We start from the raw sequence: 24,744 nt of genomic DNA, 5'->3' as shown, positions 1-24,744 counted from the left end.
GCGGGAAAACTGGGACACTGAGGCATTATTGGTGGAGTGTGAACTGATTCAACCATTCTAGAGAGCAATTTGGAACTATGCCTAAAGGGCTATCAAACCGTACATACCCTTTGACCCAGCAGTGTTACTACTGGGCTTATATCCCAAAGAGATCTTAAACGAGGGAAAGGGACCCACGTGTGCAAGGATGTCTGTGGCAGCCCTCTCTGTAGTGGCCAGAAACTGGAAACTGAGTGGATGCCCATCAGTGGGAGAATGGCTGAATAAATTGTGGTATATGAGTATTATGGAATATGATTGTTCTGTAAGAAATGACCAGCAGGATGAATACAGAGAGACCTGGAAAGACTTACAGGAACTGATGCTGAGTGAAATGAGCAGGACCAGGCGATCATTCTATACTTCAACAACAATACTATATGATGACCAATTCTGATGGATATGGATGGCTCTTCTCAGATGATTCAGGCCAGTTCCAATGGTTTTGTGATGAAGAGAGCCATCTGCCCCCAAAGGACGGACTGTGGGAAGTGAGTGTGGACCACAATAGAGTGTTTTCATTCTTTTTTTTTTTAAATCTGCTTTCTTTTTGTTTTCTTTCTCATTTTTTCCCCTTTTTGATCCAATTTTTCTTGTGCAGCATGACAATTGTGGAAATATGTATAAAGGAATGGCACGTGTTTAACATATATTGGATTACTGGCCGTCTGGGGGAGGGGGTGGGAGAAGGGAGGGAAAAAATTAAAACACAAGGTTTTGTGAGGGTGCATGTTGAAAATTATCCATGTATTTATTTTGAAAATCAAAAACTTTAATTAAAAAAAGAAAGAAAACCCCAAATGGGATCACGATGAGTCAAATAGGACTGAATCACCACCACCCATGACATACTGGTGAAGTCCCCGTCAATCCCTAAAACAAAGAATCTCTCTCCTCTCGAAGCAAAGCCACACAATACAAATGGACAGTACTATCATGGAAGCTTTAGAATTTTATTTCAATTTTTTAATCACATCCAACTTTAGCATCACCGAAAAATTAAAAACAGGAAGCAAACAAGACAAATGACCAAGTTTCAAGTCGGAACCCCCTCCCCACCTTCTAATCTCAGGGCTACATTTTATTTAATTCCCAGAATACATTTCACACAATAAAGTAGCTAGACCCGAGGGCAGAGATCTAGGGAAAATAAATAAGGTTAGACAGCCAGCAGGAAGAAAGTGGTCCCAGCTACTCCTTTCCCCTTTGAAATTAGCGATTTCTATATAGGGAATGAATGTATACACCTTGTTGGACCAGGGGGACAAGGGGTGGCTGCTGCCTTCCGCCTTCTGCACCACAGAGATGAGCCTCCCAACAGGAACGTGCTGCCTCGAGCTATCTCTCGGAGGCAGAGCTAAACTCCAGCCTCCTGGCTTTCACTGGGGCTATTTGTCAGAGGCTTGCAGTGCTTTTTGATACCACAGACAGGGTAGGGGAAGAAACGACAAGCTCTGGGTTAATGGGGGGGTGGAAGCAAGAGGAAACGGGTATACGGAGGCCTAGCTACCGAGGAAGCACAAATGAGTGGTAGTAGCTTGGCAGCCCTTCCAAAGACAGGAGGCAAAGTCACATGAATCTACCTCCAACTCTTCTGGTCCCCCTCCCCGCGTGGGATTGGGAGGGTCACTCCATCAGGGGCACTGAGAGAGTGCTGCCCTTGTGGTCATCAAATCGATCCATGGTTTTGAGGTTGAGGATCATGTGCAGCCCGTAGGTGAAGGTGAAAAGCATGAAGATGGAGGAGACCAGCCCCATCCAGATGCCAGGGGAGAAGAAGCCAGCGCAGTCGCTGGCATAGGAGAAGTTTCCGCCTGATAAGTTGAAGGCCTGAATCTTGAAGGGAAGAAAGAAAATGGAGGTGAGAAACTCAACCGCTGGCCATGGCCCAGGGCTACAGCATCCAAAGGGAACTGGGGGAACTCAGGGTCTTCTCTGGAGTAGGTACTGTGAAGTTTGTGGCCAACATGATGGGGGGGGGGGGGGGGGGGGGAGAGAAGGTGAACGGCGCTAAGGACCAGAGAGGTTTTATCTCCGAGTATCTTAACGGAGACATTTGTGGCATTCCCCACTTATGTAAAAGACAGAGTGTGGTCCGGAAGGAGGGGGTGAATCCTCCTTGCTCTCAGCCAAATTCTGTGCTGCTGTGCTCATCATTTACCAATCTCTCTCCTTTGGAGGTTCTCCACAAAGATATTCCACCCTACTCCACTCCCCCCCTTCTTGCCCAAGTTCAGTCTTTCTCGCTACCCCAACCTCTGACCATGTTCATCTTCACCCAACTTCATCTCCTGTGATAACACGCTCGTTATCTCCTGTGACAGCCTACTCCACACACACCCACGGTCATAGCCTTGATGTCATAGCGAATGCTCTACTTCTATGACCCAGGACTCAAATTCCTGTCTCTAGTCCTCTTTTTATACCTTCCACCTTCTCCTTTTATCTATTCTTCACCTCACTTCAATTGCAGTCCTTCCACTCCTGCTTGCGTCACCATCTACTTCTGCTCTCACTTTCCACCCTCAGTCATTCAGCTTAACATCCTTAAATCTCTGGGCCCTCCTTGTCCTGTTGCTACATATGGCTTTCCAAATTCCAATCCTGGGCACCACCCTTCCAGCCCAGCCCCTATCTGCTCCCGCCATCCCAAGAATGTGGGGTTTACTTTATTTTGATGTTCTCTAGTTTCAACTGGGCCCTCGCTACTGAACAGCAATCCTTTTAGTCTTCCTCAACGGACTCACTTTCACCATCCTTCCCACCTTCCAGCCCTTAGCACGGGACCTCATGCATCATTTTAAGAAGAAAATTGATGCCATCTGTAAGCTTCCTTCCACTCCTTAATCCACACTGCAAATCCCCTTCTCCCCTCCCCAATCTCCTTCTCCTTGTTTCAGTTTGTGATGAGAAGATGGCCCTTTTCACCAATCCTTCTGCTTGTGTCCCTGATCCTTTCCCCTCTAGCTTTTCCTCCCGAGCCCTAAAACTGGACTGCCCCAGCTGGGTCCCTCATCCTACCTGGAAATTCTGGAAATTCACCCGCCAGGCAGAGGAAGGAGAGGACATCAGGAGCCCATCCTTTGAGCGGTCAGTGCTGACAGACTGGCAGTGGAAGGAATAGATACTAGGTGCTGTGATATGTGAGGAATTGAAGACAACAAATGAGTTGTTGGTGTGGATCTCTAGTCGATCCATGGTGAACCAGCTTCGGGCTGAAACGGGGTAGAAATGATTTCTCAGGATGAACCTGGGAGAGAAAGTCAGATGATGAGGGGAGATTGGCCAAAGCTTTCTACCTCCCCCCCTCCCCCCCCCACTCTCAGCACTTACTTGAATGTCAGATATGGACCGAAGAGGTTCTCATATGTCAGAACAAGCCTGGGAAACAGGAAAGGAAGGGCTGCTTAGCTTTACCGGCCTTAGCCATCAAAGAGTACCTCTAGCACCAAAGCATTCAGTACCACTGAGACTGAAGGGCTTTGAACAGTTCTTAACTTCGGGGCAGGGATTCAGTCAAGCAAGTTGAGAACGGAGCCGGGGCTCGGACCGGGCTTCAAAACTCTCAAGCCGTAGCTCTAAACCCACCGGCCATCATGGGATCTTGTTCCAAGAAAACCCTGTGGACATTACTACCACCCCAATAAAGCTCCAAAAATAGGACCAATGACTAAAAAAAGGGCAAAGCCATGTGCTTCCTCCATGTGGGGTAAACGGAAAGAAAGCACAGAAGCAGCGTGGACCGAGAGGAGGAGACAGAGCTAGGGCACCGTTTGGGAAGCAAAGCACCAGGGATCAAGAAGGGCTCTTGCCACCAGCACAAACGTCATCTGGGTTGGGCCTCTTCGGATCGCAGCAAGGAACAAAGGTTACTCTGGGTTCAGAGGAGCCACCAAGGCCCAAACCTAAGCCGTGCCGTCAAGAGACCAACAAAAGCCAAGAATTCCAGAAGGTGGGTCCCATCTCAGCCCCCCCTTCCCCTCCCAGGACAAAGTGGGGCCTGTTCACAATATCTGAGAAGTGGAGGGGGCACGGTCTGACCCAAGCACAAAAGCCCAATCCAAAAACTGGGGTGGATGAAAATCTTGACCACAGTGAAGAAGTATACACTGAGACGGTTGCCAAGAGGTAAACCTACAAGAATTAACTTCTCAAATCCAATGGAGCCTCAGAAAAAAATGTCCTGGCCACAATAATAAGAGCATTTATCAAAGTGCTTTACAAATATCTCATTGAGTGCTATCACTATCCCCATTTTACAGATGAGGAAATTGGGGGGGGAGGGGGGGAGGAAGGTCAGATCAAAGTTAAGGGACTTGCCCTGGATCACACAGCTAGTATATCTGGGCAGATTTGAATTCAGGTCTTCTTGACTTTCAGTCCATCGTCCCCTGTGCCAGGGGTAGCTACCTAAAATTCTATGTCAAGGAGAAAGGCTGGAGGCCTTTCCAACGAGACCAAAGTGAAGGCAGAGGCGTCTGTTAACTCAGTGACAGGAAAATTACCTAGAACCACAAGACAAGAAAAGGAAGTTTGAGAGATGAAGCAAAGGCAAAGAGAAAACTAAATGATCACTTTTTGCAGATGAAGGAAAGTCACCTAAAAAGAGGCTAAAATAATTCCAGCAAAGTTGAACAGAAAATAAACCCACAAAAGTCGTCAGCATTTCTGTCAATTACCAATAAAATCCTGCAGGAAGAAAAAGAGAAATTCTTCTAAAATTATTAATAATGAAAGTGAATCTCTAGAGAAACAACGGCAAAAGGGAGAGAGGATGGACAGAGCTCAAATTCTCCTGCAAAGTGTCAATTCTCAAAATTAACCTCAACTCTCAGGTACCCGGAGCACAGAGGCAAATAACCACATTCACACTGCTGGAATGGACCCAAGGCTTCAAGGCCTCATGATCTGCCAAGACCTGCTGGCCAAGCCAGCAATCTGGCAGGAATTAGGGTTACAACACTACCTCAAGCCACAAGCCAAACTTCAAGTGGATGCACAAAGAGACATACAAGGTTGTGTCAAACAGCTTGGAGGGGTAGGAACTACCCTTAGTAGTTCTGGGCACTTTTATGACCAATCAGCAGAGGCTCACAGGGTTAAGCTGGACAACTCTGAAGACATAAAAAAGAGCCACTCTCCAATACACGAACAGGTCATTTTCTTTAAAAAAAAATTTTTTTTAATGAACAAGTATCTATTTATTCTAAGTCACCCTCTCCCCAAAAAGGGAAAACCCAAGTCTTATAACAAGTAAGTGCAGTCCACCAAACCACTTTTGCCACTGGTGCATCCCTGACTCCAGCTTCAGAAGCTGGGTACCACGTGCCATCATTAGTAGCCCGGAGCAGTAGAGACCATTGCCATGATCAGCTTCTAAGATTGTTGGTCTTGACGATGTTAATCTATGGGCAAGTCCTATACGCTAGTTTCTCTGAAGTCCAGCCTTTCTCACGGCACAATGAGTTCACTGGTTTGTCTGAGAAATCCCAGAATCCCTGCTTTAAAAGGGTTCCGAGACTGCCTGGGCCAAGCCATCTGAACCTGAGCAAGAAGCCACACTATGACACAGCTGAGAGGCGAACACGAGGTCTTTGCTTCCAGACCCCCACTACTTTATTAACAAACCACTTGGCCACCTCTCTGGTGGTTCATGCCACTTCTTGGTTGGTTAGTAACTGGTGGTAAACACTGTTGAAGGAAACCTAAATTTGCCTCCCTGACTTCTCCCCCCTGCTCCTGCTCCTCTGGAACCAAGCAGGAGAGGTCAAATCCTCCTCCTCGATCAGCCTTCACATATTCTAAGCCACAGGTCCTAGCCTCTGAAGCCCTTTCAGTGCTGTCTCCTTTGGGCATACATGCCAGCTTCCCCAAACGGGCCCGGAGCTGCCCACCATCTTCCAGATGGGCTCCGCTAGAGCCGGGCCCGAGTCTGCCCTGCTTCTCTGAACGCAGTTTATCATGCACGCACCAGCTTTCCTCGCTGCCGCGGTCCACCAAGAGCTGTTAACCCCCCCCACAAAGGCCTCTCTTCCAATTTCCCAGTGAAAAACAAAACAAAATAATGACCTACGATGGCTCACAGCCAAGATGGTTTCTTTACCAACACTCTGTATTTGTGTGCTGTGAAATGATTAGCAGCCTCAGAAGGAAAAAGGAAATGAATTAGAGGATTAATGAAATCGAGGGCTTCTAAGTATTCCTGATGAGAGGATCAGGGCTGCAAAGATACTCTGAAGCTCAAACTCAGGAATTACAAGAAAACTCAAAGATAAACGTATGCATGAACAACGATGGAGGGCAGCTGGGGGCACCAGGCCTGGAGTCAGGAAGACCCGAGTTTGAATACAGCCTCAGACACTGACTAGCCATGTGACTCTGAGCAAGTCACTTCATCCGTCTGCCTCAGTTTCCTCATCCATGAAAATGGGACTAATAATAGTGCCTACATCCTAGGGTGGTTGTGAGGATTTTTATAAAGTACTTAGTACAGTACCTGGACACAGTAAATCTACATAAATGTTAATCATCATACATAAATCTTAACAATTATTATTACATTCAAAGATGGGGAGATGATACATGTGTCTCCTCTGAACCATCACCATCATCATCATCATCTGGTGTCACAGGACAAAGCCTGGGAGAGGTTCTGGTAGATCTTGATGGACTGAATGAAGGGGAAGAACACACTGAAGAGAAAGGGAAAGGTAGGTTAGGGGAACTGATCTCACATAGTCAGGGCGTATGTGGCAGGCACTAGAGGGAGGCCCACAGCTCAATCTCTCAGTCGAACCGGTCAGACATTAGACACACACGGAATTGGGTAAGAAGAGGCCAAGGGAAGAAAGCGGATGAGAGAAGCAGAGGGCAGTTTAAAGAAGTTGGTCCCAACAAAACAAACTCTAGGGAGTTCAGTAAATGCCACGATAGAGACAAATACCTTCAAAATAACTAGCCCCTCTGGTCAGCGTAAAGCCCGAGCCTAATCCAGAAGGCTCCAGATGTGGGGAAGGCCTCAGTTTGGAACCTTTAGCTTTCAATTGGAGGGGAGTGGGTAGGTGAGAAGGTAGATTCTCGCCCAGTTTAAAAAATGATTAGCCACCATTAATGGACATGGCCACCTGATCTCCATTTGGAGAGCTCTTTCTAGGGGAAGAGGTCGACCAAGAAAGGAGACATAAGTCCGCTCATGACCCCAGGGGTCAAATATCTAAAATTGGGGTAACAAACACTAAGAATTATAGATCCTACCCCAAGGGCACAAATCTGACCTCATGGGTAGAATGGAAATTGGGTGGGATGAAACCCATGTCTTGGCCATTACTCTTAAGACCTTATTCCAAAGAAACAGAATAGGGACAAGCGGGGTTGGAGTTGAAGGGAGAATATCAAGGAAATTCAAGAATCAGGGGAGGAAGAATGTCAAAGGAGGAAGAAAGTGATTTTGTGGTTAGAATGTAGTAGTGACTCCTGGATCAAGAGAGGGAGGGAGACGAGCAGGTTGGAAAAGAGATGAGAAGCTAAGCCCAGAGGCTCGACAGAGCAAGAGGGGCCTCCAGTCAGCCAGTCGTCGGCCAAAGGCCGAGCGGTCAAGGAGTTTCCCGAACAATGATTTCATTCTTCAGAAGGTAGAGAAACCAACCTTGGATAAAGGAGGGATCGACCTCTGATGTGGGAGAAGCACCGAGAACCTTGAGGGGAGCTGGCCACTCGAGCCTGCGGTTGATGACAGAAGGAAAAGAAAACTTCCCACAGTCTGTCATGGAACCTGGGCTTTGGGAAAGTGTATTTCAATGGGTTTAGAGGAAAGAAAAGGGTCAGCCCAGCAGTGACAGGAGGCTCCCTTCTGAAATTTTGAAGATGAAAAAGAGGCAAGTAATTCCCAATGAAGATGAAGAATGGGATTTCCCTGAAGAAACCAATGCGGATGAACAGAGAACCCAAGTTAGTTGGGTTAAGTTAGAACTGAAATCTTCAGGTCAAAGGAGACGAATATAAGGGTGCGTCACGGTCCTGTGAAAAGAGCGTCAGGACGAATGGAAGCTGGTGATGAAAACTCATGACGACAGAGGGACTTGTTTTAGTAACATCAAGAGAAAAAAGAAAGGAGAGGATCTTTGGTCTGGGGGATGGGGCACTGAATTCTTTTTTTCTGGAAAGGAGAACTTGACTCTGGGGGAGTAAACAACAAAAATGGTTCAGAAGCTGGCACCCAAGGGAAGAGAGCATTTAGTTGCCCATGATGAATTAAAGTTGCTAGCTTTGCAGAAAAAGGTATCACGGACAAACACCAAACAAAAGAAGGAAGAAACCCAGAGGAAGCAGTTTTTCTGAAGAAGCCCGGAGACTTTGGCAGCCAGCAAGGCCATACGCGTCGAGCCAGTAGCACACGCCGTGGTAGCCCCCAAAAGCATGCGAGATCCTTGGATGGCTGCAATTGAGGCCGGGCTATCAGAAAAGGGGAAGAGAGAATCCCTCAGGGTGGGGGCTGAGCTAGAAGTTGCCCAAGGTTCTTAATTCTGATTGGCTAGAGAGGGGCCGGGAGGGCCACCAGGAGGTCCCTTGGGCTGATGACATCTGAGGAGGGCTTGAAGGGTCAGAACATGTTAAGCCTGGAAAAGAGAGGACTTAGGGAGGGGACACACAGAAACAGTATTCCAGTTGTGTGAAGGAAGGACTTGGCCTTTGGGGATGGGGGAGAGAGGAGAAGGAAAGACTTTTTCTAAGAGACCAATGCAGGCTCTATTTCAGGAAAAACTAGCCAACAGTTATTGCAAAGTGGAAAGGCCTTCATGTACTCGGGGATCTTCGAGGGCCTAATAGGGCACATCACAGTGAGGAGTCCTTCCTCCAACTCTCAGGTCCTGGGATTCATTTACTTTTCATTATCTTGTTTGGGAAATAGATTCCCCCACCTTACAATCGGGTGGCTCCCCGAGAGAGGGGTTCTGCCCGACAGGCTCTGTCCTCACGTGTCCCAAAGCTCGCTAGCTAGGGACACAGAAACGGTCTCTTCTCCCTGCCTCCCCCTCCCCTGGGCCCCACCGACTCGTCCCCTTCCCCCCTACAAGGGGCGGGGGAGTTAATTCCAGAGCCAGGCCTGGGACTCTTAACTTCCAACTAACTCGACCTTCTTTCCCTTCCCTTCTGCTGCTGCCGTCACTGTTCGAGGCCTGTGCCTGTGATGCTACCCCTCCCAGAGCTCTTCATCCTAGCCCCCTTACTGGGCAAAGGAGCTGTTCCAGCTGGAGCCCGTCAGGTTGAGCATCGAGGTTCCAAAGGTGAGGTGAGTCAGGTCATGTGACTCACTGTCATAGGTCACAGTGAAGTTCCTGGCCCAGAAGAGGATACGGGGCTCCGTATCGTTGTAGCTCACTGGTGGCAGGAGAGGCGCTGAGGGCGACAGAGGCTTTAAACCCTCATCTTCCCCAAGGAGGTGCCGCCCCAGACCCCCGGACACCAGTGACGCGTCCCGAACCACCTGCAAACGACACGTCTTGTTTGAGAGAGCCAATAGCAGGCACGATGATCCACTTATTGCAGCCCAGAAGCTCACCAGATCCGTCAGCGCAATGCCCCCACCGAGGCCCCCTTCTGACCCATGTTCTGCTCTGATGCCTCTTTCTGGCTCCCAACCTTCCTGAAGCCATCTCCCATCATCTGTCCCCACCTTTCTACACCTCGAGACGTGGCCCAGGCCCTCTACAATGCTTTCAACTCGGCTTCCTCACTGCTCTCCCCAGTTTCAGTCTCACCCTTCTCTAAGCTACCAAACTCACCTTCCCAAGAACAATATTCTGATCCTGTCACCCCTAGGCCCTCAAAACCTTCCATGGCTGCCCACTGCTTAGAGGATAAAGGCCCTCTACAATCCAGCCCCAACTTGCCCGATTTCCCACTGCTCTTGTCCTTATCCTTGAAGTTCCAACCAAACCGGACTTAATCTTACATGCTCCTGACAAAATGAAATCCCGGGACTCTGATGCCTGACCCCTCCTAAATGCCTCCATTTCTCCACATGCTGGGCGGCCAGCTTACTTAGGCTCGTGGCCCAGGGGTCTAAGCCCTTTCCCCATCTCTACCAAAGTAGACCCTGTGGCTTACCCGGGAAGGCCTAACTGCCGTCAGTATGGCTGTGTAGGGTACACCTTCGGCCTTAAGTGTGCTCATCACCTGCCCGATAATCTCATCTTTTGGGGGGGAAGGGGGGCGGGGAGAGAAGGGTAAGAGAGATAAAGAAAGGGCTAATTAGAGCACACCAGCAACTCTCCGCCCCCAGACTTCCCAGAAATTTGAGGTAGGGGTTCAGAGGGACCCGCTGCTTATGGGAGTAGGTTGCTTGCCAGAGCCTTCTCCCACACTGACCCGATACCCATGACAGACAGTCCCTTAGACTGCTGGGAGAGTGGCCCCATAACCCAAGCCATTGGAATTATGTTGGGGCACGTGGAGGGGCATCTCACCGGCCCCTAGATTTTGAATTGAAGGGACTTCAGAGAACACTGAATCCAGTTCCCTCATTCTGCAGAGCAAATTCAGGCCCAGATAAGGAGTCATTTGCCTAACACCACAAAGGCAAGCAGAACAGGGTTTCAAACCCAGGTCGCCAAGACTACCAGCCCAGCCCATTTCCAGATGCCAGCACTCTGCCATTGGCAGGCAGGCTGCAGGAAGACTGCCCGGAGAAGCCAGAAGAGTTCCTGGTACGCTATGTGGAGGGTTTCTTGTACCCCAACTCACCATTGCCTGTGAGTACTTCTTTGGGCGCCATCAAGCCAGAACTGTCGGGAACAAAGAAAGAGACCTCCCTTACTTTCCAGTCCCTGCCCAGAGCAAGAATCTGAACTGAAAGGACTTTGCAGAGAGTCAGAGGGCCTGGGTTCCCTGGGTGAGTGCCTTTATGTCAGTGGCCAGAGACAAATCCCCAGACATCCTGGGAAATGGTGCTTCAGGTTTCCTTACAAACCACCAGCTTGTAATTCAAGGCCTTCTTTCCCACCGGCTGGCTCGGTTTCCCTGTTCCAGCTTCATTTCCCATACTCCAACACTAGCAAGGGCTTCACTGGTTTCACACCAGGTAAAATCCTATCTCTGCCTCCCGTTCTTCCCCTACAAATCCCCACTTCCTCAAGGTTTCTTTGAGAAAAGTATTCTAGGAGCCCTAAAACCCACCGTCTGTGGAAACATACCTTATATTGGAGGGATGACTGGGTGGAGAAAGCAAAGGGAGACATATTCATAAAAGAAGGTAGAGCTAATAAAAGAGATGGATACAAGTTGGAGAACTTTGCTGGAGACCCATTCAAGACAAAGCTCCGCTCTTCGGTGAGGTCTGTTTGTAGCACATGCACTTAATGGGCTCCAAACAGCCCACCTGACCCTCGGCACAGACCCTGGAGAGTGGGAACTTGGCCTCCACTGTCCTCTCAGCAGTTTTCAGCAAAGATCTCAATCACAAACCCAGGCTGAGGCCCTGCAGAGAGCTCCCTGTGTCCCAGAAAGGCCGGGCTGGCAAGTACCTGGTGGTATATGGCAGTCTCAGCAGGAGCAGAGCAGGCAGGGTGTCGTTGAGCTTCAGCTCCCTCAGGGTGACTTGGTCTACATGTAGGGGACTAGCTCCCAACTTGTCCTTCAGGTAAGAGGTCAAAGTACTGGCTGCATACCAGTCCACTGACGGCAGGATCAAGGAAGACGGAGCCAATTCCAGAGCATTCTGAGGATTGAAAAGTCAGGCAAGAGAGGGACAACTCCTCTTCCCTAGGTCACTCGTCTAGTTCCCCTTTAAAACCCAAGCTCTTCATCTTTTCTCCTACTGTCTCCATTTACATCATCCAACAGTTCTTTGTGAATTTCAGAGCGCTCTATTTGTCTCACTAGATGTTCTTACTTGGAGCATTTCCAGCCCAGCTCCTAGAGCACTGTAGTCCAGGTCAAAAGCCACCCCATAGGCCAGACACAACAGGCCCAAATCCTAGAGCAGGGGACCTCAAACTTCTTAAATAGGGGGCCACTTCACTGTCCCTCAGACTGTCGGAGGAATAGGAAAATGTAGGACTGTAGTAAAAACAGAAGCTTTGTTTTGTGGGCCTTTAAATAGAGAAACTTCCTAGCCCTGGGGGAGGGGGATAATTGTCCTCAGCTGCCGCATCTGGCCTGTGGGCTGTAGTTTGAGGACCCCTGTTCTAGAGTCTTCCCTTTCCCCCAAATCCCAGTCAACCAAGTAGCCATTAACACCAGCTTCGGGGCGTGTCCTTGGGGGCTGGAAGATAAGGAATAAGCCCTTGATATCAAGTGAACAAAGGAACCTAAGCAGGGGGAAGGGATGGTGACTTACCTCCAGGTTAGAGAAAGCACTATCTTGCTTATTGCCAAACACGCCACCATATGCAGTGAAATCCTCAATACTTAGCTAAAAGAGAGGCAGAGAAAGAAGCCTCTTCAGACTTGTGGGTAGGGCGACATTTTCCCAAAGGGCAATGGGGTGGAGGACCTGAGGGGAGAACTGATGGAGTCTGCCATCTTCACACAGGGGGAGAGATGACAGCACCATGTGGTGTTCTTGGGCATAGTCATTCCTTTGGCTTCCTTCAAGACAGGATCAAGCCAAAGATCGGGGGAAGATCAGGCAGTGATCCAGTCAGCAGACCAGGAAGAAATTAAGAGCAAAAAGAGCTGTGGCAACCATCAAGTGTCATTCAGTAAAGCATGTGACTAGCCAAGGGGAAGATGGAGGAGGAGAGAGAGGAAGAACACCAAAGAGGAAGAAGCCAGAGGTGACTGGAATTCCCCAGTGCTGTCACTGAACTTTGGGTTCCGAGCTTGGAATGAAAGGATCATCTGAAGTACATCTAGTTGTGCCCCCAGGGAGCTCTTCTTTGGAGCTCGGAACATGCTAGGGCCTATTCAGGCTACTCAGCACTTGGAGACAAATGCAGAAGGTAAAGAAGGGCTTCTTTTGAGAGTATGGGGAGTGCCCTCCTAGGAGAAAGTTCTAACAGGTGAGGAGTCAGTGTCATTCACCTAGTGCCAGGCGCCGTACTGGCAGGACAAACTAAGGCAGGCGATTCTCATCCTCAAGTAGCTCGCATTCTCTTTCCAAGGGAAAGGGAACTTGCTCCACAGAAGCAAATACAGGGGAGTGGATGTTGGTTGCAATTGCCTCTAGATGTGTCTGCGAGACCCACCTCCAAGCTCCCCACACCTCCCTTCAGCGTACTCTTCCAGGTTAATCAGATTCTTCCCATCAAACTTCATCCTACCCTACCCCTGATTACTGGAAGGGAGCTAGGTGCTTCCAACAGGCAAAGGCAAGATTCCTGGCCTGACAAACACCTTGGACAAAGGAACGTAGTGCTATCAGCTGATGGGATATCACAGATGGATTGAAATGGAGGGGACTAACCTGGGACGGATCTGCAAAGATAGGCTGGATCCAGGCAGGGAATGGCTTTAAATGCCAAGGGGTTTTTAGATTAATTTAGAAACAATAAGGTATGATCAGATCTCTGCTTTATGAACACCCTTTTAATCTGGCAGTGGGGTGGGGTTTGGTCTGGAGAAGGCAGAGTCTGCAGGCACCAAACCCATCCAGTCTGGCCTGCTCCAGTTTGTTTTTCAGGTAAGTCCCGGAGCTGACTTACCACCTCACTTAGCTAGTGTTTGGTATACAAACCCACCCAGCTTCTCCCTTCCCCTAATTTGCTTGAGAACATTAATCCCCCAGTGCCCAGAGCTGAGTTACCACCTCACTTAGCTAGTGTTTGGTACACAAGGCCACCCAGCTTCTCCCTTCCCCTAAATTAGCCGAGAACACTAATGACAGTCCTCTCCGGCTACCTCTCCATGCCTCCTATGCCCGTCTCACACAGTACTTTTGCAATTTGTCCTGGGTTCCGGGCAGGAAACCCCTGGGCTCCCGCACCTCTGCCACAGCAGCAGCTTGCTCTAGAAGAGGCAGGGCAGTACTTAAACAGCAAAGGCCTGAAATCCAAAGGTTCTGCCTCCCGAAAGCTGCTGCAATCCGCCCATTCGGTGCCCTTTCCCACTGGGAGTGGGCTGCCGGGACGGGATCTCGCTTACCTTTTCCTGCAGGAAGAGCAGCACGTTTCGTGGTCCTTTCTCCAGGGCGGGGTCTAGGTAGGAGGAAAGCTGGATGTCCGTAGTGATATGACCTTCATGGGCATTTTCAAGCGGAGCCCACAAATCCCTGTCACAAGGAAGAGGGACAAGGCAGCATCGAGGGTTAGGGCGGGGGAACAGGGCACGAGCCTCTCGCTCGCCCGCGAGACCCCGTTTTAACAGGACGGGAGCCCTCTCCCCGAGAGTCTGCTCCTGCCTTAGGAAGATCAGGACAAGGAACAAGAACCTGGAAGCCAGAGCCCGCCCGGGCCCCGGGGGCAGTCGGGCCGTGGGATCGGCCCGGGAACGCCCGGGGGAGGGGCGGGGGGACTCAGCCCCGGGCGCCGGTTCCCGGCTCCCTTCCGCTCCCTTTGGTCCCCCGGGCCCCCAGTCCTCCCCACCCTCGGCTCCCCCGCCCCGCTCACCGAGAGCTCGACCAGAGCACCAGCGGCACCTGCTGCTCCGCGGCCGCCGGCGGGGAGGCGGCCAGCGCCGCGAACAGCGACAAGGGCAGCAGCAGCAGAGGCGAGCGGGCCATGGCCGAGGCGCCGGCCGTCCGTCTGGACGCAGAAGCTCGGGGTCCCGTCGCCATGATAGCACAGCACCTTGGCAGGGCCCGGCCGCTCAGGTGACTTTCACGGCCTGTCAGTCCGGGCTGACCCCGCCCCCACCGTGCCGCCCCATTGGTCGGCTCCTTCTCCCCTCCCACGGACGCAGGCTTTTCAGGGTCTGCCCATCGCTCGTCTTCGGGCCGCTTCTATTGGCTCAGTCCCGTTCCGCGACCCCGCCCCCGCGGCCGGGGCTCTCTCTGGCTACCGCAGACTCTCCCGGAAGCCCCGTGACCAACGACTGTTATCCGGTCTAGGCCGGCAGGGGAAGCTCTAAAGCAGAAGTCGGCCAAAGGGAAAAGGGAAGTGAAGGCGGCGCTCGGGTCAGAGTCACGTGCTCCCGCTGCACTTTCCCAGTGTCCTTTGCTCGATCCTCTTCCGGGTTATGCCGACGAACTGCGGCTGGCTCGGAGAGCCCAGGCCCGAGCCCTCCTTTTGTCCATCCGCTGTGTCTGTGTGTGCAAGGCAGAGCAAGAATGGCTTATAAAGCCTGTCTGTATTTGGGTTCGAGGCGGATCTCTACTGAGAGTCCGGCCGGCCCGGCGCTAAAGAAACAATAAAGGATTGCCAAACTGCAGACACCTTGGCTGGCCTGAATTTTCTTACCTGGGCTATGTCAGAAGGGGGGTCTCAGAAGGGAAGGGAGAGAGACCGAGAGACAAACTCTTCCTGTAGCGTTCCAGCCTCTGCTCCCGTAAATATCGTTGTTCTAGAGGAAATCCCTGTGGGTTCTAGACAAACTTCACTCCCACTCACCATCCCCTGACGGCGAAGGCGGGCCCCAGATGCACTTCCAGCGAATGCAGACAGATAGCAGACAAATAAGCGAGAAAGACAGACATCGCTGCCAATACACACTGTCACTGTGAGGCTCCCAGATCTCGCCCCGGAGGAGTTTCCCCCAAAGATTCTACTGCAGCGAGCTAGACACGGGGACACGACTGAGAACCCCAGCTCCTCCCCATAGGCTTCTCCCCATAGGCTTCTCCCCATAGGCTTCTCCCCAGTCTTTCCCCTTTTAGGAACTTGGGAATCACTTCTCTCTTGCCTCTCTTCGTGTGTGACCATTCACGTTAATCTTTCTCTTTGCAAAAAGGCATTTTTATTTACGAGAAGAGTCACGGACAAAATGAGGAGACGCCAGCAGTGGCAACTATGAAACGGATTTGGGAGGGCCTGCAATCAGCAAAGAAAGGGGTTTTTACATCAACCGTGGAAAGAACAAGTTCCCTAGTGGAACTCACACTTTACCAAGAGAAAGAGAATCCGCCGTGAAGCGGAAGCGTGTCCTTAACTGGAAGGCTAAGTCCAGAGGGGCGTTTAGCAGCCTAAAAGAATGAATTAGAATGAGAAAGACTCCAAAAGGCATGGGGGAGGGGGAGTGAGAGGAAAGAGACCATGAAGCAGAACGCCTCGGTAGGCTAACACAAAAGGGATCCGGCTAAGATGCCATAGGCAGATTTGTTTGGGGATTTTTTTTATTCACAGCAAACTCAAAAAATGGTTATTTATTTATTTATTTATCGTTTTCATCAGAAAAATTAATACAATCCAATTTAGCACACACAGATCTGTGAATGTGTATTTCCGTTAACCTCCTCACTTTGGCTCACCTTAATTACACAATACTTTTGGAAAAGTGTTTTAAGTATCTTCGTTGACCATGATTAAATATTTTTTAAGAGAGAACTGAAACACTTAAATTAGCTAGGGAAAGTAGCTAATTCAAAATCTTTACTTACAACACAACATAGCTAACATAAAATACATCTTAGCCTCGACCATAACATACAGATTTCTCAAATCGGCATTTAAGTCTTCTCCACGTTTTCTTTCAATGCTTCTTTCCCATCAGACCCTTAAAATCACCTTACACAGTCACCCAACTGATCTACTAGGAGCATAGGAAGATTTAACCTCAGGGCTTTGAAAGCATAACTTAGCTTTTGTTTTGGTTCAGTAATGTTGGGTTATCTAAGACTTTCACAGGGGTGGGAATGTAAGGTTGAGCCAATTCCCATCTGGGCCCTTCCCTGCTTGCCTCAGGGAGTAACCTTATCAGTACTTCAGGCTTTCTCTGCTAACCCCACCTAGTGACCTAGTATCTCATCATTACTGCATAAATACAAATATGAGTGCTTTGAACTAACAGAGGTGATTTTGTTGGTCCCAGATAACCAACCACTGGTACCACTGGATTTGAAATAAAACAAATGCACATGTTGTAGGACATCATCTGGGAGGCTGTGACAGTGACAAAACGCCTAAACCACATTCAGGACATGACCTGTACATTAGGAGAATCACATCCATATCCATAGTCCCCAGCAAGAAGTCAAAAGTAGCAAGGGTGACTAACAACATAACTCTAACTAGCTGCAATAAGAAAACTATATATATATATAAATAGTAGACTTAGATGCAAAAACTTTAAAAAGGAGCATAGAGCTGAACAATTAAAAGTAGCATCGAGCTGGAACATTGTTCCGGCATGAACGTAACAAAAAACATAGCCAAATGAATTTCACAACAGAGTAAGAAACTAGCATACTCAAATATTCACACATGTAATAATAAACATGCGATTGTATGCATAGCTTATTTCATATGGACACTCTCTAGCATTGCCACCTGGATATGTATGTGACGATCTTCAGATTTACCTCTTATGAGCATAACTCAGCCTAGTAAGTCGTCTAAAAGACCCAGTTCTCTTGTCACTGAATGATCTCTCTGCTTCCAAAACGATAGTTAGTATGGGCCAATCATCAGGGTGATTATAGATTTTTATGTTTACACCTGGGCAATAACTCTTTCAACTGCCAAAGCAAGACAGTATACCAAATGTTTTTAGCTCCTATCTTTTCTAGAGATTGCTCCATGTGTGTCCGTGCTAATTTAAGAAAACTATTTTTAGGTTCAAACTATATTCCTGATTGCTATCCTTTAATGACAAAGAAGGGCCTCAAGATCCATATCCAAGGCTTGGTCCTCTTCTCAGATGCAGGTCGGCAGTCAAACAGCAAATCACAAATAAAATACATTTATCCAAGTTAGCAGCAAAACAGAAATCAGAGAAAGTATAGGAGACTAAATGGCAGACAATACAGAGGGAATGAGCCTTCCTTTAGGAGTGAAATAGCTCAGTTCAGCTCAACATCCTGTAAGGTGTGGTCTATGGGAAAAAATTCCCTGAAGTCTCTCATGTAGCCAGCTGGGGCTAGACAAATTGCTTTCTTCCTCAAATGTCAGCTTCTTCCTAGTTTTTCTTTATAGACTTGAAGAGAGATTGAAATTGTGCATATCATTGCTTTGGAAGCCAGAAGAGCCCAGATCTCTCTTCCCTCTTTCACTAACTCTCTCCTCTACAGGTGTTGGGTATTGAGTAATCATTTTCTACTAGTGAAGATAGAGTGCCATCCAAGTGGCCCTTTGAGCCTAGGATTGCAGTATTGCACTTAATGATTTTATCAGCTCCCATGGAACCGTCTTATCAGTTGAGTGGAAGATGGATTGAGATTGGGAGAGACTTGGAGCAGGCAGACATACCAGCAAGACTATTGTAATAGTCCAGGTGTAAAGTCAGGAGGCCCTGTACCAGAGTGGGAACAGTGTCATAGGACACTATACGGGTGAAATAGACAGGCCTGGCACCATATTGGATGGGGGAGGGGGGACGGTGAGAGAGAGTGAGAGTCCAGGATGACTCCAACGCAAGGAGCCCCGAGATGAACCATTCAAGTTTATCTCTCATTGTCCTACCTTAGATTTATGTTGATTTATTTTATATATGCAACTTGGCTGAAGTTCTTGCTTCAACAAATTGAGATAAAATGTTTTCTTCTAAAGCTGAGTGCTTTAAGATGGAATGACCAAAAGGGGGAAAAAAAGTTTCGTCACAATTCTCTAGATAAAAGCCTCGATTCAACTTGAGACTTTATTACATGGAATTTAAAATATATCATTTAGCAACATCATTACTACTTGGACTTTTTCACTATTTTTCACTGGGATAACCAGCAGACATTTCAAGGTTACTAATATGATTAAAGTTATCACAAGATTCCAATTTCTCAAAAATAGATATTAAACATTTTTAATATATAATTGGGAAATATTTAGTGAAATGAAAAATCTTTAAAATTATCAAGAGAAGTTTAAAGTTTATTGCTTTATCCAATGAAACATTTTAAAGCCAATCGGTTATTTCAGGTATTTCCCAATTCTCAAGTGGAAACAATCTAATCTTTGCTTTCCTCAAAGAAGTTTACTGCTCAAATTAAACCAAAGGGTTAGCAGGGATAGAAAAGATATGTGTGTGAGTATGTGTGTATGTGTATGTATATGTATATATTTACAAATGTATATATAAATATTTCCTTTCTTCACCATAAACTGCTTGGGATGGTGTGTGTGTGTGTGGGGGGGAAGATGAAAGGGAGGAAAAAAGAATAAAATTAAAAATGTGCACAGCAGAGAACAAAAGAACAATTTACAAAGTAAAGAAAAGATGGACACTCATGAATATCATTTCTTCTAATAATATATATACTTTCTTAAACTGGGATTTGTTATATATTTTGAACCCTGCTTGCCGTTCTGCTGGACACATGATGATGTTCTCTTGTTTTATTTTGTTTTGTATTCCTTTTCTGTTTTTCTTATTCTGTTTCTTTAAATAAATAAAATAAATTTGAAAAAAGGCTTACTGCTTCATCAAAAATAAAAATTCAAAATTCTAGATCTTTGTCATATTAGATCTTTCTCCTACTTCCCTGGAAGATGTAGATATGTTTGTATAAGCAGATCATCTGGAAATGATGTGCTAACTCTACAATCCAAATCGTATCCAGGAATATATAACAAGTAAACCAATGAGCAAGGAGGTAGTAGGTCCAAGAAGTAATGCTTTCTAGACACCAAGATTAGGAAAGTGATATAAGTAGTGGTCACAAAGCCAGAAAAAGGGGGGGAATCCCAAAGCCACTGGATCATTTATATTTAACGATTCAGAGATAATTTGCTGACTGCCACAAAGGTCCATTATAAAATATTTGCAGTTCTCTCACAAAGAAAGCTGCTATGGAAGGAGAGACATGGTTGTAAAATCATCAAATTCCCACAGGCCTAAGTCTAATATCATAGACTGCCTTATTATAGGCATACCAGGAGAACTCCTTTAGCTCTGTTTGATTTCAGTATCATCACCAATGCTTTTGGGAAAGCTGATCAGAAAGAGAATTCCACATTTTTCACAGGGGGTCCACAGTACAGTAAGGAAACTGTAAAAGGCTCCTGCCATTACCTTCTTTTTTTAAATTTTTTAAAATTTTATTTATTTATTTATTTTATTTAATAGCCTTTTATTTACAGGTTATATGTATGGGTAACTTTACAGCATTAACAATTGCCAAACCTCTTGTTCCAATTTTTCACCTCTTACCCCCCACCCCCTCCCCTAGATGGCAGGATGACCAGTAGATGTTAAATACATTAAAATATAAATTAGATACACAATAAGTCTACACGACCAAAACGTTGTTTTGCTGTAGAAAAAGAATCAGACTCTGAAATGTTGTACAATTAGCTAGTGAAGGAAATCAAAAATGCAGGTGGGCATAAATAGAGGGATTGGGAATTCAATGTCGTGGTTTTTAGTCATCTCCCAGAGTTCTTTGGACGTAGCTGGTTCAGTTCATTACTGCTCCATTGGAAATGATTTGGTTGATCTCGTTGCTGAGGATGCCTGCCATTACCTTCATAAAGCTATCTTCTCCACTTTACCAAGTACTTAAACCCACGTGTCTCATCATTTCCTTTCAACAGCTCTTGGTATTTTCCCTTTAATGCTGGATAACTTCAATCAGCTTAATAATTTGAGTAATTATGTTTGGATTCAAACTCAGAGCAAGTCTAAGAACAACTCCCCAAATGTTTCACCTTACATAGCAACTTTCCCTTTTTCATAACTTGGAAACTGCAGAGTGTAAATATTTCCCAAGGTGACGGCAATATCTGTGAGCGCACGATGAATAACGATTAGTCAAGTCCTTTAGCGTTAGTATCGAATAAGAAAATACAACATTTCCAGAAGCTTTTAGTTTTCTGATTTAGCACCTCCTAAAGCAAATTCAGTCATTAGAAATTAAGAAAATAATGTTTTTGGAGTTTTGTATATAAACTCAAGGTTTCATTCAAAATCCAAAGAAACTGGTTGCCGTGTTGCCTGGATCTCCCAATAGACTGCATAGGAACTCCTGGGACAAAAGGGAATCTTTTAAACTTTGGTCTGCTTGGTCTGGTCCAAAACTGACTCCGACATAATGCTGATATATTGAGTTGCATTTTATCCATTGAGATTCCATAGATTTCATAATAACCATGTAGATTATTTTTCTATCATACAAGTAAACTTTAAGCAACAGCCTCTTAAGCTGTGAGAGTTTGTAAGGGAGGTTTCAGTTCCTTGGGAAGCTAAACTAAAGCTCTCGAAATTCTCTCTAATCTCTGGGAGAGAATTTCCAAGACTCATTTACAGACCCCTCCCAGGAGCTTCTTTCGCAGAGCCGGTAAGGGTTTATGATCTTAATAAGAGTGCAGAAACTTAGGGGGTCTGGCAAAGTCTCACTCAGCTTCGCAATGATGACGATTTTCCAAGTGCCTAAGTCAATTGTGACAAACCAGAACACAACCATTTTAAATACTTACTATAGTCCTGAACCAAAAGGGCATTTTGCCTTGTTAAAATCACAGTATTCAGATCAAAAAGAGGAGCTGAGCTCCCAAGTCAGCATTTGTAAATAAATCATACTCTCACAACTCAACAGCATTTCTGTACAAAGCTAGAACCTCACAAATGCAATAAATACTAACAGAATTTTTTATAGTGACTCAGGGATTTAAAACATGCAATGGAAACCGGACTTCTTATTGCCAGTCAGATGATATCAATCCAATTGAATGCATCTTCAGGGAAGCCACATAAATCATTTCATTCATATATCAATTTGGAACATGCTATACTAGTTGCATCCACTGACCAGTAGGGAAAGGGAAAGGAATAAGCATTTATATAGTACCTACTGTGTGTCAGGCTCTGTGCTAAGTGCTTTATAAATCTCATCTCATTTGCTAACAAACACCCTGAAAAGTTGGTGCTATATCCCCATTTTCTAGATGAGGAACACAGGCAGAGTTTTATAGAGTTTTTGCTAAAAGCAAATGATTACAAGAGTGGCACAAGTAGTTACCAGTCAGAGCACATAGCAACCATGCTGTGAATTCAAGCTCAACATGAGTTCACATTTTAAAAAGCTCAATTTAAAACACTGAGACATAATTCCAGCTCGTTTTCCACATTAATAAGAATATCAAAATTGATATTATAAAGCTTAGGAATCACGAGAAATCTCCAAACTAACTTTAAGCATCTTCCAAGAGAGCAAGCACTGCTCCAAATGAAACTCACAGGTGTGGAAATCTTTCTTTGTCTTCCTGAGATCTAAAATTCAGACCTTCTGTAAAACTCCACTAATACCCAGGCTTTTCATTTGGCCAAACCAGACATTTTGATCATTGCTAAATTGCTAAATAAAATTGCTATTGTCCCATATCTTTCTGCCCTTTGGGGAAATCAAGCTTTTACTTCATATTACCCTCTAAGTGAGTTTCATGTCCACATTGTATCAATGTAAATACTTTTCCAGCTTCCTTTGACTTTCTTTTTTTTTTTTTTTTTTCCTTTTAGAGGAAAAATATTTCCTACTGAGTTTTATTATGTTTAAACATAGCAATGTTCAGGATTCAGAAAAATAACCTGTAAACAATATTGGGGTTTTTGACAAAAAAGAAAAATTACATCAGAGAGACAAGAGAAATAATTTTTTACATTTAGAAATGTTTTTATAATAGGCTTTCATAATTTTTAAAATGGGTTTTTATATTAAAATTAATATAATAATCCCTTAATTGGGAAGAGAACATTTTTATATCAGAAAGATAACCAAAGGGTAGAATCAGGGGGAATCCTTCCACAAGTAAAGCATGTTAAGTTACTTTCGGAAGCCTTAACTCTCTTTTGATTTCTTATCTCAGCCATGTAAAAAAACTTCCCTTTAGTACTAAATCATTCCATGAATCAGGTTTCAGTCAAGTGAGGTTGGTATTAAAAGGAGACAGTCAGTCAAATATCCAGGAGAGCCCCAAATAATAACATTTAACAAAAGGAAATAAAAATTACTCATAACAGTTTTAAATTGCCCATAACAGTCTATAGACTTTGTATCTCTCTCTACATGGATTTTATACCATATTTTCCTTTCCTTCTACTTTCTTGATCTCTCATATCTTTATTTCACTGTCATGTCTCAAGGCAACTATAGAACTAGTTTTAGTACACAATCGAAATTTATTACAAAAACCTTTTGTCTTTTGCTTTTTCTTGAACTTCAGGATTTAGAGACAAAAATCAAAACCACCTCAAAAAAGCTAAAAATAGTAATTATGTTAGAAAGATGAGGTGCAAAGGAAAAATAGACGTTGGATGGAGAGGAGGGCTTGTCGTTCTGGAAACCAATATTCACATGGGAAATGGACTTAAATAAGACAACACTGACTTCTGAGTCCAATTTACCAGGAAGACTCACTAGAGCCTGAGAAATTCCTCCCAAAAAATGTTGATCAGAAAATGTTTATGGCAGTCCCTAAACCAGACCAGAAAAAAAAACAAAACTGTTGGTAGTCACGATGTAACTGTCATTTGCCTCTTTTTCTTATCCTCAGTGCTTGGCGAATTGTTGGAACATAATTGTTGCTTAATAATTTTTAAAAATTCAGTTGTATTAAAAAGTACAAGCAGGCAGATAGTAAGAGATCTCTAAAGAAAAAGAATGTCTGACCTCCTCCTAAAACAGTATTGAGGCTTGTGCCAAATATACATTCTTATAATCTAACTAGACCAGAGTGAAAAAAGGAAGTCCTCGTAGTTAACCACAGACTACTCACAGCAGAGCTTCGTGGCAGTTTTTTTTTTAAAGCCAGATCAAGACCATATTAACCAGAATCAGAGCAGAGTCACATGGGGACCAAGTAAAATTTAACCAGAAATCTGGAGCAGGACTATAGATAGTGGCCGGATAATACAGTGATAAAGGCTAAACAGTTAAGTCTCTCACTTGTTAGCCTGTGGGAAAGTGAGATAAAAGGCAAAATCCCTCCTGTTAAGATCCTTGAGTTTCTCCGTCAAACCACTGCTTTAGCCTCCTGAATCACAGTGCCATATTCATGCGGGCATCTGGTTGGCTACCAGAGAGAGTACTCCAGAATTCAATAGCTTTTGGTGAATAGATTATTTAAGTGCAAGAGACACACTGGCAATACAGAACAGTACATCACAGCGCACAGACTACACAGACCCATTTCCTCTCTGTGATTTCCTAGAAATGACAGCCATCCTTGGGGTTCATTCGATTTTTTCCCCCAGAAGCTTCCCCAGACTGGAGGGCTTCTGAGATTGGAGGAGCAGGTTTTCTAAGCCCTCACTGTCTGTTGTACATAGAAACAATGGAATGGAGATAATGGAGTGTCAGCACCCAGAGAGAGGACTTTCTGTGGGAACTGAGTGTGGATCACAACATGGTATTTTCATTCTTTTTGTTGTCGTTTGTTTGCATTTTGTTTTCTTTCTCATTTTTCCTTTTTTGATCAGATTTTTCTTGTGCAGCACGATAATTGTATAAATGTGTATACATATATTAGATTTAACATATGTGTTTTTAATACGTTTAACTTATATTGGATTACTTGCCATCTAGGGGAGGGGGCGGGTGTGTGGGAAGGGGGAGAAATTGGAATACAAGGTCTTGAAAGGGTCAATGTTAAAAAATTATCCACGCATATGTTTTGAAAATAAAAAGCTTTAATAAAAAAAAGATAATGCCGTAATTTGCCATTTCCTTCTCTAGCTTGTTGGAATCTT

The 24,744-nt window shown here is 45.6% G+C and overlaps 1 protein-coding gene across 1 annotated transcript; it reads right to left on the bottom strand.

Moving 5' to 3' along the window:
• Positions 1–971: 971 nt before the first annotated feature.
• ATP6AP1 (ATPase H+ transporting accessory protein 1) lies at positions 972–14,850 on the bottom strand. The gene is made up of 10 exons (XM_003774653.4): positions 14,586–14,850; positions 14,122–14,248; positions 12,377–12,451; positions 11,562–11,755; positions 10,783–10,823; positions 10,147–10,232; positions 9,267–9,523; positions 3,373–3,420; positions 3,061–3,289; positions 972–1,875 (listed from the first exon to the last, which is right to left on the bottom strand). The coding sequence occupies exons 1-10, from the start codon at positions 14,750–14,752 to the stop codon at positions 1,666–1,668; spliced, it is 1,434 nt and encodes a 477-aa protein (XP_003774701.2). The 5' UTR covers positions 14,753–14,850; the 3' UTR covers positions 972–1,665.
• Positions 14,851–24,744: the final 9,894 nt, after the last annotated feature.

This window comes from Sarcophilus harrisii, chromosome X (assembly GCF_902635505.1).
Source record: "Sarcophilus harrisii chromosome X, mSarHar1.11, whole genome shotgun sequence".
In the NCBI taxonomy this organism is placed as follows: Eukaryota; Metazoa; Chordata; class Mammalia; order Dasyuromorphia; family Dasyuridae; genus Sarcophilus; species Sarcophilus harrisii.
Note: the sequence above shows the minus strand (reverse complement) of the source record. Positions and strands in the feature narration are given on the sequence as shown.